General features: G+C 43.7%; 1 protein-coding gene across 3 annotated transcripts in view; it reads left to right on the top strand.

Moving 5' to 3' along the window:
• Positions 1-19,873, top strand: part of TTL (tubulin tyrosine ligase) — a 44,913-nt gene that overhangs the window by 9,167 nt on the left and 15,873 nt on the right. For all 3 annotated transcript variants that reach the window (XR_007135037.1, XM_047781181.1, XM_047781182.1), the window contains exons 3-5: positions 5,367-5,599; positions 16,287-16,422; positions 19,253-19,522. Coding sequence is in view for 2 of the 3 variants with exons in the window: in XM_047781181.1 (XP_047637137.1) it covers positions 5,367-5,599; positions 16,287-16,422; positions 19,253-19,522 (639 nt within the window). In the remaining variant the exon portion in view is untranslated. The remainder of the gene's footprint in view (positions 1-5,366; positions 5,600-16,286; positions 16,423-19,252; positions 19,523-19,873) is intronic.

Here is a 19,873-nt window from a genome sequence, read left to right as displayed (position 1 = left end):
TACTGTCTTTTACAATGAAAATCTTCTGCCTATTGAGTCATGTTATAAAAATACATAAAATCATTATCATTGACTTGCATTATGAAATTTAAAATCAATTCTTATACCTGTCTGGCTATGTCATACATAAGGTCTTCTTTTTCAACTTCCTTGAAGCTTTAAATGTAGCTTATTCACATACAGCTTGGGTATAGGTCAAAAAAACTTAAAGCACACTGCCATTTAACATTTTTGATTATTGAATGAAGTAATAATTAATTGAATGGAAAAAATGATGTGGCAAGCATTACTCTTGTTTCAAGAAAATGTGGGAGTTCCTCTTGTGGCTCAGTGGAAACGAATCTGACTAGCATCCATGAGTACACAGGTTCAATCTTTGGCCTCGCTCAGTGAGTTAAGGATCCGGTGTTGCTGTGAGCTGTGGTGTAGATCACAGATTCAGCTCTGATCCCAAGTTGCTGTGGTTGTGGCATAGGCCAGTGGCTACAGCTCTTATTGGACCCCTAGCCTAGAGACCTCCATATGTCCTGGGTATGGTCCTAAAAAAGCAAAAGAAAAAAGAAAAAAATAATAATGAAAAAATGTGAGTTGGAGTTAACAGTGCAGAAAATCTTGTAAAGTTCTTCCATCTCTCAGGGAGTATACACTGGCAAAGGATACAGTGTCATTAAATTCATCAGCTTGTGTTGCTTTTATCAGTTCTATTCTGGTGAATCATTGTAGCATTTGCAAATACATTTTAACAACTGAATCCATACTGAGTGCAAATGTTTTCAGTATTCATCTCAGTAACTAAGCAAATGTTTCCAATATGTAACATGTAATAGAATAAAGCAATAAATCAAAATATCAGTCCCCTTAAAATCCAGAGGGAATTCCCACCGTGGCACAGTGGGTTAAGAATCCAACTGTAGGAGTTCCCGTCATGGCTCAGTGGTTAACCAATCTGAGTAGGAACCATGAGGTTACGGGTTCGATCCCTGGCCTTGCTCAGTGGGTTAATGATCCGGCGTTGCCGTGAGCTGTGGTGTAGGTCGCAGACGCGGCTCGGATCCCGCGTTGCTGTGGCTGTGGTGTAGGCTGGTAGCTGTAGCTCTGATTAGACCCCTAGCCTGGGAACCTCCATATGCCGCAGGAGCAGCCCTAGAAAAAGCAAAAAACAAACAAACAAACAAACAAAAAGAATCCAACTGTAATGCCTTAGGTGGCTGTGGAGGCGAAGGTTCAATCCCTGGCCCAAGGCAGTGGGTTAAAGGATCTCATGTTGGCCACAGCTGTGGCGTAGGTAGGTCACAACTGCGGCTCAGACTCAATCCCTGGTCTGGGAATTTCCAGGTGCCACTGGTGTGGCCTAAAAAATAATAGTAACAATAAATACAATCCTAGTAAACCCAGGTTTTTACGCAGACTAGCTCAAGTCATGTCTGTCATGATAGAAACTGCTTTGTCACATGTAGGTAAAATTCTTTGACATATGTAAAAGATTAGAAACTATCTTCTTAACTTATATTTTAGGCTGCAGTGTGACAGTTTTTTAATGCATCTGGAAATCTTTTTTTTTTTTGTCTTTTTGTCTTTTCTAAGGCTGCTCCCGTGGCATATGGAGGTTCCCAGGCCAGGGGTCTAATCAGAGCTGTAGCTGCCGGCCTACGCCAGAGCCACAGCAACGTGGGATCCAAGCCGAGTCTGTAACCTACACCACAGCTCACAGCAACACCAAATCCTTAACCCCCTGAGCAAGGCCAGGGTTTGAACCCGCAACTTCATGGTTCCTCGTCAGATTCGTTAACCACTGAGCCATGACGGAAACTCCTGGAAATCTTTTGAGGCAAAACACACTAAGTATTCATTGGGTAGCATCTCTTCTGTCACCTAGCTCATCTAAAACTAAAGAAAAATATTTAATATTTTCAGATTTTGAGTCAGTCCTTTATATTATTAGAAATGCTTTGTACTCTTTGCACAGTTATTTATGGCTTAATTAAAGATCATTCACTTTTGGTAAAATATCTTTTTCATCTTTTTCTCAGAGTTCCCACTGTGGTGCAAGGGGATCAGTATCACCTTAGGAGTGCTGGGACACAGGTTCAATCCCCAGCCTGGCACAATTGGTTAAGGATCTGGTATTGTGGCAGCTGTGGCTTAGGTCACAGATGCTGCTCAAATCTGATCCCTAGGCCGGGAACTCCATGTACCTTGGGGTGGCCAAAAAGGAAAAAAAAAAAAATCTTATTATGTTATTCAATCACATTTCCATCTACAGTGGTTTTCTTGGAGTTCCCTCATGGCTCAGTGGGTTAAGGACCTGGCACTGTCACTGCTACGGCACAGGTTCAAATCAACCCCTGGACCTAGAACTTCCCCATGCCACTGGCATGGCCAAAAATAATAATAATGAAAGTAAAATAAAATGGTTTTTCTTTTTTGTGTAAGAATCCAAGCCATTTTATAGCTGACCAAGGTTGCAAGCTCAGATCCTATTAAAAATTTGTTTAAAGTTTTTTTGTTGAGAACTTTTAAATTCCAATTTCAGCCACTAATTTCACTGCTTTTTTGACTCTTGAGAGGAAAATACTTACCGAATTCATTATGCATTTGCTGAAAATGTCTCCTTTACACAAAAAACATAAGTTTTCCTGCCATGGCAAATTGGAATTGCCATTCATTGTGAAATTTGTGACAAGCCTTCTTCTAGCACTTAATTTTATCTTTATTGTCTGGTTGTAGTTATAGTTTCTACATCCTCACTCAATTTCATATCAGCAGAATGCCTTTGTCTTTTTGCTTTTTAGGGCCCAACCCAAGGCATATAGAAGTTCCCAGGCTAGGGGTCAAATTGGAGCTGCAGCTGCCAGCCTATACCACAGCCATAGCAATGTGGGATCCAACACGCATCTGCAACCTACACCACAGCTCACTGCAACAATGGATTCTTAACTCACTGAGCATGGCTAGGGATCGAACCCATGTGCTCATGAATACTAGTCAGGTTATCACTGACCCACTAGGGGAACTACTGTTTTAAATTTTTTAATTTGTCTGTGTTTATTTTTTTAACTAGAAAAATAATTATGGTTCATTTACCAATTATGATTTAACTAGCTCTCAATGTAACTTGGCTGTCTGCAAACATTATAATGTTTCATCTGTGCCTGGAAAAAAACTCACATGAACTGAATCAATCTTTTGTCCCCAAGTAGAACAGTAATGTATTTATGTAAAATACTAGAAGCAGCACATGTGCCTGATATACAGGCTGCCTTCCAACTTAGGTCATGTACCAGTTAAAGTGAAACGTCATCCTACTGAAACAATAATGTGCTTCATGGAAATATATTTTACAGTGCTTCATCTTTTAAATTAAAAGTAAACGAAATTTAAAATTAAATTCCCTTGTTGCATTGGCCACTTTTCAAGTGCTCAGAAGCACTTGGAAGCTACTGTGTGGCTAGTGGCCACCATATTGGACAATGCAATTAGAGCTGAGTATTTAGTGAGTTAGAAATATATGGTGTTCTCTGGTGCCCTGGTGGTTAAGGACTTGGCATTTTCACTGCTGTGGCTCAGGTTTGATCCCTGGCCTGGGAACTTCTATGTGGTGAGAGCTGGCAAGAGCACAGCCAAAAAAAAAAAAAAAAAGTGTGTGTGTGTGTGTGTGTGTGTGTGTGTGTGTGTGTGTAGTTCCTTTGAGTTTTAAGTTAAATTCTCTTGCCTTTTTTTTTGGGGGGGGGGGGCGCGGTCATACCCACGGCACATGGAGGTTCCCAGGCTAGGGGTGGAACTGAAATTGCAGCTGCTGGCCTGCACCACAGTCACAGCAACTCAGGATCCGACCCAAGTCTGTGACCTACACGACAGCTCGAGGCAACACCAGATTGTTAACCCACTGAGCAAGGCCAGGGATCGAAACTGCATCCTCACGTATCCCAGTCGGGTTCATTAACCACTGAGCCATGAAGGGAACTCCCTTTTTTTTTTGGCCACGCCCGCAGCATGTGGAAGTTCCCAGACTAGGGACTGAACTCTTGCCACAGTAGTAACCTGTACCACAGCTGTGTCAATGCCAGATCCTTAACCCACTGCGCCACAAGGGAACTTCCTAAATTCTGTTGCCTTTAACTCAAAAATAATTTAAAAAAAAAAAAACTCAATTTAAAATATCCTTTCATTGTTTCTGCTCTTTGCTCACAGGCTGGGTTTGCTGTTGAATCTTAACCCAGACTTGGCCAGTTCTGGTCTAGATCGAAGAGGGCACATGGCTCAGGGAAGGCCTGTGAATGTCTTTGGGCAGGTTCCTTCCTCCTCTGAGAGATGGGGTGAGCTTAGGACTTGGGAGTGATTCAGGGCTCTGCATCCTGCTTGTTTCTTCCTTTGTGATCTTGGGAAATTGACCTCTCTGTGACCCAAGGCCTCATCTGTGAAATGTGATGCTAGTGCCTCCCCACCCCCACCCCCACCCCTAGCCTCTGAATGGAGAGGAGATGAAGTGGAAGCCATTGCTAAGCCCTCTGCTTATTAAATGCCTGCCAGGGTCTGACTTTATCTTCTGTTGTGTTGTGTCATCTAGGGGCAGGAAGTGTGTTTAGTTATAACTGCTACAGTCCCATGTCCCATTAGAAAGATCCTTCCTTTATTCTGTCACCGAAGCCAGACTGAGCTAAAAGGAAGAAATGAAGAACTAAAATAAGCCTTTACGAAGTTCCCACTGTGGCTCAGTGGGTTAAGAAACCAACATAGTGTCCATGGGGTTGCAGGTTTGATCCCTGACCTCATTCAGTGGGTTAAGGATCTGATGTGGCTGTGGCTGTGGTGTAGGCCAGCAGGTGCAGTTGCAATTCAACCCCTAGCCTGAGAACTTCCATATGCCACAGGGTGCAGCCTTAAAAATAAAAATAAAATAAAATAAGCCTTAGGTAATTCAGATTCCTGAGTATTAGCCTTTTCTCTCCAGAGTTGGGCCAAAATAGTATTTTTGCTAGTAATCCAGGTAGTGTCCTCAATTCCCCACTTTGCTTTTTTCATGTGAGTCTAGCTCAGCTATGGCATATTTCCTGAAAAGATTTTGGTTCGGGATTACTTCAAGTTAAGTTTCCTTAGAGATGTATTTTTAAAGGAGCCAAAGTGTTGGATATCAGGGCCCTTTTGAATTCACTGAAGCACGTCTATAAGGTCACGTGGATATAGCTGTGTGCTGCCCTGTGGTGCATCGGAGGTCTGCCAGGGAGTGGTAGGGGGAAGAGGAGACCAGCTCCCGGCCCTGCTCACACCCTGCCTTCTTGAAGAGCGCTGGGGCAAAGCGCTGGCTTTTCTGGGTAGAGGGGCAGCATGTACCAAAGAAGAGAGACTGACCATCTGTCGTCTGCCAGGCTCATCAAGACGAGCCCAGAACTGGCTGAGTCCTGCACGTGGTTCCCGGAGTCCTATGTGATTTACCCAACTAACCTCAAGACCCCAGTTGCTCCAGCTCAGAACGGAATCCACCCACCAATCCACAGCTCCAGGACAGATGAAAGAGAATTTTTCCTGACTTCTTATAACAAAAAGAAAGAAGATGGAGAGGGCAATGTTTGGATTGCAAAGTCATCGGCTGGAGCCAAAGGTGAGTTGGCATTGCCGCCCCTTCTCCCTTCCCTGTGGGTTCCTATTGTGTTTTGTTAGATTTAAACAAAGTCTTTAGATGAGTGACTATGCTAATCTGAATCCTCAAGGGTAGAGACCATGTCTAGTTACATGTCTTAAAATAACTATGTTTTGGGAGTTCCCTAGTGGCCTAGCAGGTTAAGGATCCAGTATTGTCAGTGCTATGGCACAGGCCCGATACTGGGTCCAAGAGCTTCTGCATGCCACAGGCATGGTCAAAAAATAAAATGGGAGTTCTGGCTGTGGTGCAGTGGATTTAGAACATGACTGCAGCGGCTCGGGTCACTGCAGATGTTCGGGTTCGATCCCCAGCCTGGCGCAGTGGGTTAAAGGATGTGTTGCCACAGGTGCATTGTAGGTCACAGCTGCGGTTGGGATTCAGTCCCTGGCCTGGGGACTTCCATATGCCACAGGTGCAACCATAAAAAAACTAAAAGGAAAACAAAATGACTCTGTGCTGATGCCTTAGAAATGTACATTTTCAAATCAACTATACATACTTCAAAAAAAATTTTTTAAGAAGTGTATATCTCCAGATGAGGTTTTTTTTTTTCCTATTAAGCTCCAGATGCAACAGCAGGCATTTTCAGCTGAACGTGTCTGATGTGGAACTCTTTGTTTCCTTCTCGACTTACCCGCTCACTCTTCACCCCACCTCAGAAGCCCCATACCTGGGTCCCCTCCTTGGCTGCCCTTTGCTTTACCATCTCTCCCTAATGTATCAGCAAGTCTTGCTAACTGTACTTTCAAAACATGGCCTGAAATAGCCTTTTTCTTGCCTTTTGCCCTGCCCTCTCTTGAAGTCAAAGCTCCTGTTTTCTTGCATCTGCATAATAGTGGTGTTTTGTCATAGTAGCTCTCCTGCACTTGGGCAGAGTGATATTTTAAAAAGGTAAATGGAGTTTCCCATTGTGGCTCAGTGGTAACAAACCCAACTAGTATCCATGAGGATTTGGGTTCGATCCCTGGCCTCGCTCAGTGGGTTAAGGATCCAGCATTCCTGTGAGCTGTGGTGTCACAGATGCTGCTCAGATCCTGTGTTGCTGTGTTGTGGTATAGGCTGGCAGCTGCAATTTCAACTCGGCCCCTCATCTAGGAACCTGCATATGCCACAGGTATGGCCCTAAAAAGACACCCCCCCAAAAAAAATCACCAGCTGGCTTCCCAAGGTAATTAGAATAGACTTCAGAGTCTTGGATAGACATCCACACCCCTTGACATTTGCCCGTATTTCTGACCTCATCTCTGATTCTTGGCCTTGCTCACTATGCTGTAGCCACAACCCCTCCCTAGCATCCCTCAGATGCTCTAAGTGTGTGTCTGTAGCTGGAATGCACTTTTGTGGGCTATTTTCTATTTCTCAGCTCAGATGTTGCCTTCTCAGAGAGGCTTTTCTGATCTCAAATGGCCTCTGTTCCCATTGCTTTCTATTCTTTCCCCTGCTCTCTTTCCTCCCCCACCTTACACCAGCCTCTTGCCCACACCCTGTTGAATGTTAGTGTGTCTGTTCATCTCCCCCACAGTCCTGGGAGCCCCATATGAACATAGCATTTCTATCTGGTGCATCTTTATACTTTCCCCATGGGCACTTAACAAATGTGTGTTGAATGAATGTATAGAAGGCATAAGGTTGAAATATTAACACAGGCTTAAAGTATAGGCAGCTCCCCCGGTAATGAACACATATATGCAGTCTTTCTCTACAACTCTGGTCACGGGCTCTTTTTTAAACCATTCCATGTATATATATGTGGGTCATGTTGCTGGACAGCAGAAATTGTCACAACATTGTAAATCAACTCTAATAAAAAAAATAATCAATTCCAGGAGTTCCCTGGTGGCCTAGCAGGTTAAGGGCTCAGTGTTGTCGCTGCTATGGCATGGGTTTGATCTCTGGCCGGCGGAACTTACACATGCCACAGGCATGACCAAACAAGTAAGTAAATAAATAAATAAACACCATTCCATTTCAAAATTACTTCCTTTATTGACCCAGAAGACCATCTGACCATTAGTACTTATTTCTGTTCCTGGTCCAGTGGACATAGCCTTCTTTTCCACCCACCATGAGACAGGAAAGCATCAGCTGGAATCACCTGGAATCTCCTAAAAGTGGGAGAGGTAGACTCTGGCCACCAACCAGGCCCCTCACCACCCCTCCGCCCCTCCTGTGCCCTCTTCTCCAGGACCATTCCCTAGCTTGGTTCTTTTAGCACATGGGGGAGTTGGAAGAGGAGATAGTCATCCAGAGTATTCCAGATTCCTCCTGTAGGTTGGGGCTGGAGTCCAGAGGGTTATGAGAAGGACTCTTGGTGTCATGGACTTCACTGGAGCAAGAACCCAGAGTGAGGCAGAGCCCTTGACAGAAGGACTTGTCACGTCATGGCAGTGATCCCACCGGGAGGACCCTGGTCGCTTATCACAAGACAGAGTGATACACAGCAGAGAGAGAGGTAGAGAGAGAATGAAATGCCAAAGAAAAGACATTTTGCTTTAGGAGTTGAGAAAGTAAGTGGCATGGATTTGTGTTGTTTAGGAATTACAAGATGAAACAGTAGGCTGAATGAATGACTGAGTTATTCTTCTTAAATAAATATTCAGAACCTACTCCATGCTGGGTATAGTTGGCCTAATGTTGCACTACATCCAGATCAAGCCACCGTTCACCACCTCCACTGGCCGTCAGCGACTTGAGTCACCGTCACCTCCCACCATGAGCATCGCTCCGTGTCTTCCTATTCTCGGCCATTCTCTGGAGTCTACACACAGTACAGCAAGCAGAGGTCCTATTAAAGCACCATCAGACCACGTCACAGCTGCGCTGGGCACTGTCTCTCCGGGGCCAGGACAGCACACAACAGAGGTCCAGTATATGGACTCAGTGAATGAATAAGAGAAGTAACGAAGGTTTGGAGATTCAGAGACAAATGAGACAAGACATGGTTTTCTTGGCCTCATGGACCTACATTCTCGTCAGAAAGAAGGCTAGCGATGCGTCTCTTTCCACATAAACTAAGCTGAGATGGGAATAAAGAACCTCAAATCCACTGAGACTGTGGCCTCAACGCTCCTGTAAGAACCCCATTTTCTTCATAATTTTGTGAGGACATGAACAAATATCCTCCAGGTTTAGTTAGGATAAAAACAAATGATATAAGAAACACAGTTAGCAAACACATGGGAACTTGCTGCTACCCTAGTATCTAAAACTTAAAAAATAAAAGTGGGTTTTAGGTACCAGCATCTACAAAATAAGAAAACCAAACCATTGAGGGATATTGTTGCTGAGTTTTTTAACAGCTCCCTCCTGGTGGTGATACCCAGCCCTTTGAAGAAGCATTAAGATAACACAGAGCAAAAGTCATAAAGAATTCATATGCGGGGAGTTCCTGTTGTGCTGCAGCAGAAATGAATCTGACTAGCATCCATGAGGAGGCAGGTTCGATCCCTGGCCTCACTCAGTGGGTTAAGGATTCAGTGTTGCCATGAGCTGTGGTGTAGGTCGCAGACACGGCCTGGATCTGATGTTGCTGTGGCTGTGGTGCAGGCCGGCAGCTGAAGCTCCAGTTTGACCCTTAGCCTGGGAACTTCCATATGCCGCAGGTGTGGCCCTAAAAAGACCGCCCCCCCACCCACACACAAAAAGAATTCATATACTTTTGGCCCACTCATCCCATTTCTGAAAACTTCCTCCATGGAAATACTTAAAAAGAAATATGGGGAGTTCGCTGGTGGCCTAATGGTTAAAAATTTGGTGTTGTCACTCCTGTGGCTTGGGTTCAGTCCCTGACCCAGGAACTTCCACATGCTGTGGATGTTTCCAAAAAAATTAAATTAAAAATAATAATAAAAATGAAAAGAAGCAAGGGTGACCTGTAGCAAAGACATTTACCACTGTGTTACTGTAATAGCAAAACTGTATTTGGGAACAACCCCATTGTCCAGTAAACGTGTGTAATATTTTTACATCCATGCAATAGTATATTTTATTGGTCACTAATATAACTGTGAAGTTAATGTAGAAACAGTGAAAATATTGTGAGTATGAAGTGAAAAAATAATAGGAGGTAGCTGTGACTGAGCCTGATGTTGCCCATACATAAAGGAAGGCAATATGAAAAATGAAAATAATCATGTTAGGAAGGAGTTCCCACTGTGGCACAGTGGGTTAAAAATCAGGTGTTATCTCTGCAGTGACTCCAGTCGCTTCTGGGGCTCAGGTTTGATCCCTAGCCAGCAGCACTGGGTAAAGGACCTGGTGTTGCCACAGCTGCAGTGTAGGTCACAGCTGCAGCTCATATTCAATCCCTGGTCCAGGAGCTTCCATCTGCCATGGGTGTGGCCATTAAAAAAAAAAAAAAATCATGTTAGAGAATAAGACTGTGGGTAGTTTAAGGGCATTAGTAGGGAAAAGGTGTTTTAGGACGATTATTCTAGAAATAATATGCAGGGTGCTGTATTATTATTATTATTATTAATATGCAGGGAGAAGGAAGGACTAAGGTCCGTACTGAAGAACTGGCACAGGGGGGTGGAGAGGAGCCTGGACGTGTTCCTCAGGGAGATGAAACAATGAATTATGTTCATACTGGAAGAGAGGAAGGAGGTTTTCTGAGTTGGTTTGTTGCTTCTTGTTTAAGAGGCTAAATAGTTCTCGTCCTGGCGCAGCAGAAGCAAATCCAACTAGGAACCACGAGGCTGCGGGTTCGAACCCTGGCCTTGCTCAGTGGGTTAAGGATCCAGTGTTGCCGTGCGCTGTGGTGTAGGTTGCAGATGCGGCTCGGATCTGGCGTGGCTGTGGCTGTAGCAAAGGCCGGCGGCTACAGCTCTGATGAGATTCCCTAGCCTGGGAACCTCCATATGCTGTAGGTGCGGCCCTAAAAAACAAACAAACAAACAAACAAACAAAAAACAGCAAAAGAGGCTAAATAACCACATAGTGGAGGAAGTGACAGAAATGGGGTAATTGAAAAAGGGCTTAAGTTTTAAGAGACGATGAATCATGAAATTAATTTGTACTGAAAATGAGAACCAAGTAGAGATGAGCCAGAAATTGAAAGCATAGGTCGGAGATCGTAGAGCTAAAACGGGAGCCCCATAAGGTCGCAGATGAGATTAACCTGCCAAGAATCATTGCATTTCTACCTCCATCACCTGTTAATGCCTTGTTCTCCCCAGTGTGGTCTTTGCCCCTACGGGCTCCAACCTTATTTTCCGTTGTTTTTTTGTTTTGTTTTGTTTTATTTTTTGCTTTTTAGGGCCACACTTGCGGCATATGGAAGTTCCCAGGCTAGGGGTTGAATCAGAGCTGTAGCCGCCAGCCTACACCACAGCCACAAAAATGCCAGGTCTGAGACACATGTGTGACCTACACCACAGCTCAGGGCAACACTAGATCCCCAACCTACTGAGCGAGGCCAGGGATTGAACCTACATCCTTATGGATGCTAGTTGGGTTGGTTGCCACTGCACCACATGGGAACTCCCACCCTTATTTTCTTTACACAGTTACCTTATGTAAACTCTTTCTAATTATCTCCAATGCTAATAGTTGGAAAAATAATGGGAAGAAGGTAAAGATATAGATACATTTTTATAATTTTCAAAAAGTATTATCATTAAAAACAACATTAAAGGGGGATGGAAACATTACCCATTGTCTTATTTCCTAATATAAATATTTTTGTTTTTTCATATTGGCTTCCTTTATGAAAGAGCAAAGACAAGTGCAATCACAGTGAACTCATTTTTTTTTCCACTCATGCTAAAAGTGTGTATGGATACCAAAATAAAAAATAGAATACCAATTAGGGAGTTCTTGTCATGGCTCAGTGGAAATGAGTTTGACTAGCATCCATGAGGATGCAGGTTCGATCCCTGGCCTTGTTCAGTGGGTTAAGGATCTGGTGTTACTACAAGCTGTAGTGTAGGTCGTTCAGATCCCATGTAGCTGTGGCTGTGGCTGTGGCCGGCAGCTACAGCTCTGATTCGACTCCTAGCCTGGGAACCTCCATATGCCGCGGGTGCAGCCCTAAAAAGACAAAAAACAAACAAAAAACAAAAACAAACCAGTTAGAATCACCCCCCCCCCCTCCAAAATGAGATGCCTAGGCATAAACTTATCAAAACATGTACAGGATCTATATGCTGAAAAGTTACAAGACAACTATCAAAGAAGTCAAAGAGGACCTAAAGAAACAGATAGGCCTACCGTGTTCACAGAAGGAAAGACTCAGCGTAATAAAGATGTCGCTTCACTCCATACTGGTCTGTAGAGGTGATGACTCTCAAGACCTCAGCAAGGTTTTCGTATGGACATAAAGCTTCTAAAATTCATATGGAGGAGTTCCCGTCGTGGCGCAGTGGTTAACAAATCCGACTAGGAACCATGAGGTTGCGGGTTTGATCCCTGGCCTTGCTCAGTGGGTCAAGGATCCGGCGTTGCCGTGAGCTGTGGTGTAGGTTGCAGACGCAGCTCGGATCCCGCGTTGCTGTGGCTCTGGCATAGGCCGGGGGCTGCAGCTCCGATTCGACCCCTAGCCTGGGAACCTCCATATGCCGCGGGAGCGGCCCAAAGAAATAGCAAAAAAAGACAAAAAAGACAAAAAAAAATAAAATTCAAATGGAAAGTCACACAACCCTAAAATAGCTTAAACAGTACTGAAATTGGGAGGAATCACTGTCCCTGATCCCAAACTGCTGTTGAGCTGTGTAATCAGTACACTGTGATGTCGGTGGAGGGGATGGAAATGTGAACCAGGGAGTGGGGCAGCAGGCTAAGGATCCAGTGCTGTCACTGCTGTGGCTCAGGTCACTGTCGTGGCCTGGGTTCAGCCCCTGACCCCAGAACTTGCGTGCCTCGGGCGTGGCCAAAAAAAACAGTGAATCAGTGGGACAGAGATCGGCTCACACATTTTTGACAAAGATGCAAAAGCAATTCAATAGAGGAAGGATAGATTTTCAACAAATGGTGGTAGAGCAGGTGGATACCCATAGACCAAAAAAAATGAACCTCAACATATGACTCACACCTTATACAAAAACTAACTCAACTCAGTGGGTTAAGACCCTGACTAGCATCCATGAGGATTTGGGTTCAATCCCTGGCCCTGCCCAGTGGGTTAAGGATCTAGAGTTGCTGAGAGCTGAGGCATAGGTTGAGGATGTGGCTTGGATCCTTTGTTGCTGTGGCTGTGGCATAGGCCGGCAGCTACAGCTTGGATTCGACCCCTAGCCCGGGAACTTCCATATGCCGTGGGTGAGGCCCTAAAAAGACAAAAAACAAAACAAAAAAATCTAATTCAACATGGATTGTGGGAGTTCCCATCTTGGCTCAGTGATTAACGAATCTGACTAGGAACCATCAGGTTTTGGGTTCAATCCCTGGCTAAGTGAGTTAAGGATCCAGCGTTGCTGTGGCTGTGGCCTAGGCTGGTGGCTACATCTCCGATTGGACCCCTAGCCTGGGAATCTCCATATGCCACAGGTGTGGCCCTACCTAGAAAAAGCAAAAAAAACCGAAACGAAAAGAAAACAAAAACAAAAATTGATTGTGGGCTTAAGTGTAAAATATAAAATTATAATTTTTTTCAGGAAACAATAGATGAAGACAATAGATAAGGCTAGGCAAAGAGTTCCAAAATTTGATACCGAAAATACTGTCCACAATAGTAAAACCTTGATCAGTTGAACCTCATCAAAATGAAGACTTTTGTTCTGTGAAAACCCAGCTAAGAGGATGAAAAGATAAGTTACAGACTGGGAGAAAATATTTTCAAGGCATACATCTGACGGAGGACTCATTTAAAATTCAGCAGTTTAAAAAAGAAGGGGAAGAAATCCAATTAAAAAATGGGCAAAGAAATGAAAACATATTCCATTGAAAAATAAGCAAATGAAAAGATTTTCACTATCTTTAATCATTAGGGAAACGCAAATTAAAACCACAATGAGCTATCACTGCACTCCTATTAAAATGCCTAAAATAAGAAATGGTTCTAAACGGGAGTTCCCGTCATGGCACAGTGGTTAATGAATCTGACTAGGAACCACGAGGTTGCAGGTTCAGTTCCCGCCCTTGCTCAGTGGGTTAACGATCTGGCGTTGCCATGAGCTGTGGTGTAGATCGTAGATGCGGCTCAGATCCTGCGTTGCTGTGGCTCTGGCATAGGCTGGCAGCTACAGCTCCGATTTGACCCCTAGCCTGGGAACCTCCATATGCCGCGGGAGCAGCCCAAGAAATAGCAAAAAGACAAAAAAAAATTAAAAAAAAATGGTTCTAAACGTAGTTTTGCTATATTGACAAACCATAATACTATAATAAATTAAACCCTATTTCAAGTGAATGTATTGCTGTCATACTTTAATTAACTTCTAAATTTTGGTGTTGAAAGCCAAATACTCTCTTAGGTAATTGAGGTAGGAATTTGGATATGATTCGGTCTTTTCTCTCATTGAGCTCATGAAGCAATTTTAAATGTTAAATATTAATGTAATTAATATACTGTGTCAGTTATCTTCACTGATAAGCAGAAAAATCTATTTTATCAGCCTGGAAAAAAAGAAAGAAATGGTAACAACAGCTAAGCTATCAAGGGTCAAGAGAAACTAGATCACTCTTACAGTGCTGGTGGGAATTTAAGTTGGTATAGCCTCTCTGGAAAACATATAGTGAATTCTTATAAAACTAAGCTTGTAATTATACAACCCAGCAATGACATACTCATGGGCATTTGTCCCAGAGAAATGAAAACTTACGTTCACTCAGAAATTTTTACATGACTGTTCATAGCAGCTTTATTTGTAATGGTGTGAACTGGAAACATCTCAAATGTCCTTCAACCTCCCTCATACCCAGTAGGATGGCCATGGTCAAGAAGACAGAATGTAGCATGTGTTGGCAAGGGCGTGAAGAATGTGGCACTTTGGTGGGGGTTCCAGCTGTGGCTCAGCAGAAATGAACCCAACTGGTATCCAGGAGGATGCAGGTTCGATCCCTGGCCTCGCTCAGTGGGTTAAGGATCCAGCATTGCTGTGAGCTGTGGTGTAGGTTGCAGGCATGGTTCGGATCCCAAGTTGCTGTGGCCATGGTACAGGCCAGCAGGTACAGGTCTGATTCAACCCCTAGCCTGGGAACCTCCATATGCCACACCTGTGGCCCTAAAAAAAAGAAAAAAGAAAAAAGAAATTGAAACTCTGGTACATTGCTTCTGAGAATGTACCACTTTGGAAAAGTTTGGTAGTTCTTTAATGACCCAACTGTTCCACTCCTGGTATATTTCCGAAAGAGCTGAAAACATATGTTCACATAAGAACTATAATGCAAATCTTCATAGCAGCATTATTCATCATCACCAAACAACAGTGGAAACAACTCAAATGTCCATCAACTGATTGAACAGAATGTGGTATATCTACACAATGGCATATTATTTAGTTGTATAAAAGAAGACTGGCATACTGACATATGCTGCAACATGGATGAAGCAAAAAAGCTATGCTGGGAGAAAAAAAACTATGCGCAGAGGGTTAAGAATCCTACTGTAGTGGCTCAGGTTGCTGCAGAGACAAAGGTTTGATCCCAGGATTGGCCCACAGGTTAAAGGATTCCAGTATAGGTTACAGCTACAGCTCTGATTCAGTCCCTGGTCTAGGAACTTCTGTATGCTGTGGGTGTGGTCTTTAGAAAAAAAGATTAAGAAAAACAAGATGATGCTAAATGAAAAAAGCCACACGCAAAAAGGCCCCTTACAGTATGCCTCCACTTATATGAAGCATCTAGAATGGGCAAACCTGTTGAGGTGATGAGGTTAGTAGTCATTAGGGGCTGGGGTGAGGACGGAAAGAGTAACTGCTTAATGGGTCTGGGATTTGAGGGGAGGTGATGAACATGTTCTCAGATTGTAGTGTTGGTTGAAAAACTCTTAAGTATACTAAAAAACATTGAATTTTATACTTTAAAAAAAATTTATTGTGGTTGATTTACATACTTCTGTCAATTTCTGCTGTACAGCGTGACCCAGTTATACATTTATATGCATTCTTGTTTTCACATTTTCCTCCATCACAAGTGATTAGATATATTTCTCTGGAATTTTATATTTTAAAAGGGTGAATTTTATAGTATGTAAAATACATCTCAAAGCTGTTTCAAAAGATTTTTGTCTAATGTTGATGGAGGCCTTGAACATATCTATTTTTTTCTATTACGGTGCCACAGGAATGTTCTTACACGTTTGTCTTTATGCCCTAACCTTCTTGATGTTTCTATAAGCTGTAGTGTTCCAGGTGGGTTTATTGGTCATAAGCAGCATACAGCCTTTACTGTAGTAGCCAGTGACCAATAGAAGAAAGGCCTTTTATTGAGGGTGCTCAGACATTTTGAGATGAAACTTCATGGTCGGAACCTGCCGTGATGGTGTTTTCAGTCCAAGAAAGAGAGCTGGATAAAGCCTGGTGCTCTTGTGGGGAGACAGGAGAGCAAGACTGGCAGACGAAAGGGATGGAAAATCATGCTGGCCTGTAACAACCTCCTGTTGGTTTGTTTGTTTGTTTTTCCTGCTGCCGGTATGTCCTTTCTGGCTTTGCACAGAATATTTCTTCCTGGGATGAACTGGACCAGTTCTGGTTTGATTTTACCCTGTTAGGTGAAGGCATCCTCATCTCCTCAGAGGCTACAGAGCTGCTGGATTTCATAGACAACCAGGGCCAGGTGCACGTGATCCAGAAGTACCTTGAGCGCCCTCTGCTGCTGGAGCCAGGCCATCGCAAGTTTGACATCAGGTAATGCGTCCTGGCTGAAACAGGAAAAAAGATGCAGTGTGGTGTGTGATGAGGAAGGAGGGTGGGTGGCATGGAGTGTGAGGTAGTATTGTGTTTAATGTCACCCAAGTTGAATGCGACTGCATGGAGCTGAGCTTCTGTACCTAATCTTCTGTTTTTATTTCACTGTTTCCCTTTCTAGAAAATATTACCAAGATGATGAGTTTTCTTTTTTAAAAAATTTTCTCATCTACCTCAGGGCGGATGGATTGATTGAAACAATGTTTGTAAAGCTTTAGCACAGTTCCTGGAAAGCACTTAATAAATGGCTGTGGTGGTGGTGTTAGAAAAAAATTTTTCTCTTTGGCATTCCTGCCATGGTGCAGTGGGTTAAGCATCTGATAGTAGCGGCTCTGATTGCTGCAGTGGCTCTGGTCACTGCGGAGGTGTGGGTTTGATCCCCAGCCCAGTGCAGTGGGTGAAAAGATCCAGTGTTGCTGTAGTTGCAGTTTAGGTCTCAGCTGTGGCTTGGATTCAGTCCCTGGCTGGGGAACTTCAATATACCTCAGAGGCAGCCATAAAAATTAAAATTTTTTTTTGTCTTTAATGAAGATGTCTTATGGATCCCAAAGAGAAGGGTATTGGACTTGTGGTTGTCAAGGGGTGTTAGGGAGGGATGGACTGGGAGTTTGGGATGAGCAGATGTCAACTAATATGTAGAGAGTGGGTGGACCACAAGGTCCTACTCTATAGCACAGGGAACTATATTCAATATCCATAATAAACCATAATGGATAGAAGGTGAAAAAGAATATATCCATATTTATCTGAATCACTTTGCTGTATACCAGAAACTAATACGACATTGTAAATCAACTATATTTCGTTTAAAAAAATCCACCCCCTGGAGTTCCCGTCGTGGCGCAGTGGTTAACGAATCCGACTAGGAACCGTGAGGTCGCGGGTTCGGTCCCTGCCCTTGCTCAGTGGGTTAAGGATCCGGCGTTGCCGTGAGCTGTGGTGTAGGTTGCAGACGCTGCTCGGATCCTTCGTTGCTGTGGCTCTGGCATAGGCCAGCGGCTACAGCTCCGATTAGACCCCTAGCCTGGGAACCTCCATATGCCTCGGAAGCGGCCCAAAGAAATAGCAAAAAGACAAAAAAAAAAAAAAAACCCACCCCCTAAAAGAACAAAGAGAAGGGTTCCTGTGGGGGGGGGGCGCTTACTTCTGAAAGAAGCAGAGAGATATACATAAAACATATAGTTCAGGTGCTGTGGATCACATGACCCTGCCAAAGACTATGTCCTCACTTTATTGTCTGTGTCTTTTTTTTCTTTTTAGGGCCGAACCTGTAGCACTTGGAAGTTCCCAGGCTAAGGGTCAAATCATAGCTATAGCTGCCGGGCTACACCACAGCCACAGCAAGGCTGGATCCTTTATCCCACTGAACAAGGTCAGGGATCGAATTCGAGTCCTCATGGGTACTAGTTGGGTTCATTACCACTGAGCCACGACTGGAACTCCATCTGTGTCCCATTTTTTTTTGTCTTTTTGTTGTTGTTGTTGTTATTGTTGTTGTTGTTGTTGTTGCTATTTCTTGGGCTGCTCCCGCGGCATATGGAGGTTCCCAGGCTAGGGGTCAAATCGGAGCTGTAGCCACCAGCCTACGCCAGAGCCACAGCAACGCGGGATCCGAGCCTCGTCTGCAACCTACACCATAGCTCACGGCAACGCCGGATCCTTAACCCACTGAGCAAGGGCAGGGACCGAACCCGCAACCTCATGGTTCCTAGTCGGATTCGTTAACCACTGCGCCACGACGGGAACTCCCTGTGTCCCATTTTTAAGGGTTTCATGAATTCAGGGTTTTTGGATGTTGCATTTCTGAGCAAAGGCCCTAGCAAAGAGAAAGAGGTTGTGTGATGCTTTTGAAAGCTGAATAGCCCTGCCTCAGCCTGTCCTTGACCTTACCATCATATCCCCATCTAGGAATCTGTCATCTTGATGCCGTCACATTGACTTCCTGCTTCTTGAACACCTAGTCTGGTCAAATCAGCTTCATTAGGAATAGTCTTCTTAAGATTACCAAAAGAACAAACATGATGGAGTTCCTGTTGTGGCGCAGCGGAAACAATCCGACTAGGAACCATGAGGTTGTGGGTTTGATCCCTGGCCTCGCTCAGTGGGTTAAGGATCTGGTGTTGCTGTGAGCTGTGGTGTAGGTCACAGACATGGCTCAGATCTGGCATTGCTGTGGCTGAGGTGTGGGCCAGTGACTACAGCTCTGATTAGACCCCTAACCTGGGAACCTCCATATGCCTAGGGTGCAGCCCTAAAAAGAAAAAGAAAAACAAAAACATGGCAACTGGAGATTTCATAGATTAACTGTAAAAACCAACCCACTCACAGCTCTTCAAAATGCTGCTTTTTTTTTTTTGGTCACCCCAAGGTATACAGTGTTCCCCAGGCCAGGGATCATATTGGAGCTGCAGTTGTGACCTACACCGTAGCTGTGGCAACACTGGATTCTTAACCCATTGTGCCAGGCCAGGGATTGAACCTGCATCCCAGCCCCTCAGAGATGCCGCCAATCTTGTTGCATCATGGTGGGAACTCCAAAGTGCTGTGTCTTTTGAATGGGTCAAAGTCTCCTTGTCATCTGTGATGAAATGTTTCCTGCCTCATTACAGGGATAATCGACTGTCTTAGAGAACTGTCCTAACTTGCCTTGTTTCATTTTAGAACCTACGTCCTTTCTCCATATTTCCTCCCAGAAAACAATCAAGGCATGGGGATGGTGTGGAGAAACTTCAGATAAGTGGAATAAAAGGGTGTTTTCATTGACTTGCAGAAGCTGGGTCTTGGTGGATCATCAGTATAACATCTACCTCTACAGAGAGGGTGTGCTTCGGACTGCTTCAGAACCGTACCATACAGATAATTTCCAAGACAAAACCTGCCATTTGACCAATCACTGCATTCAGAAGGAGTACTCGAAGAATTATGGGAAGTATGAAGAAGGGAATGAAATGTTCTTTGAGGAGTTCAATCAGTACCTCACAAGTGCTTTGAACATTACCCTGGAAAGTAGTATCTTACTACAAATCAAACATATAATAAGGTAACTGAATCATATCTCTTTTGCTTATGTGTCTCTTGAAGGAGCTTTGGGAGTTTATGCCTTTCAACGAATTGTTCCATTTAAGTTGTCTAACTTAATATAACAAAACTCATCTGTTATATCCCTTTATTATCCTTTTAAGATCTATAGGATCTGTGCTGATGTCTCTTCTTTTAATCCTTATATTGGTAATCCTTCAACTACCTTATATTGGTAACTCATAGCTTCTTGCTTTTTTCCTTGAACAGATTGGCTAGAGGTTTATCAATTTTTTTTCAATCTCTTTTATTTATTTTTTATTTTTTGGTTTTTTTTTTTGTCTTTTTGCTATTTCTTGGGCCGCTCTCGCAG

Source organism: Phacochoerus africanus, chromosome 5 (genome assembly GCF_016906955.1).
Source record: "Phacochoerus africanus isolate WHEZ1 chromosome 5, ROS_Pafr_v1, whole genome shotgun sequence".
Classification (NCBI taxonomy): Eukaryota; Metazoa; Chordata; class Mammalia; order Artiodactyla; family Suidae; genus Phacochoerus; species Phacochoerus africanus.
This window is presented reverse-complemented; position numbering and strand designations above follow the sequence as displayed.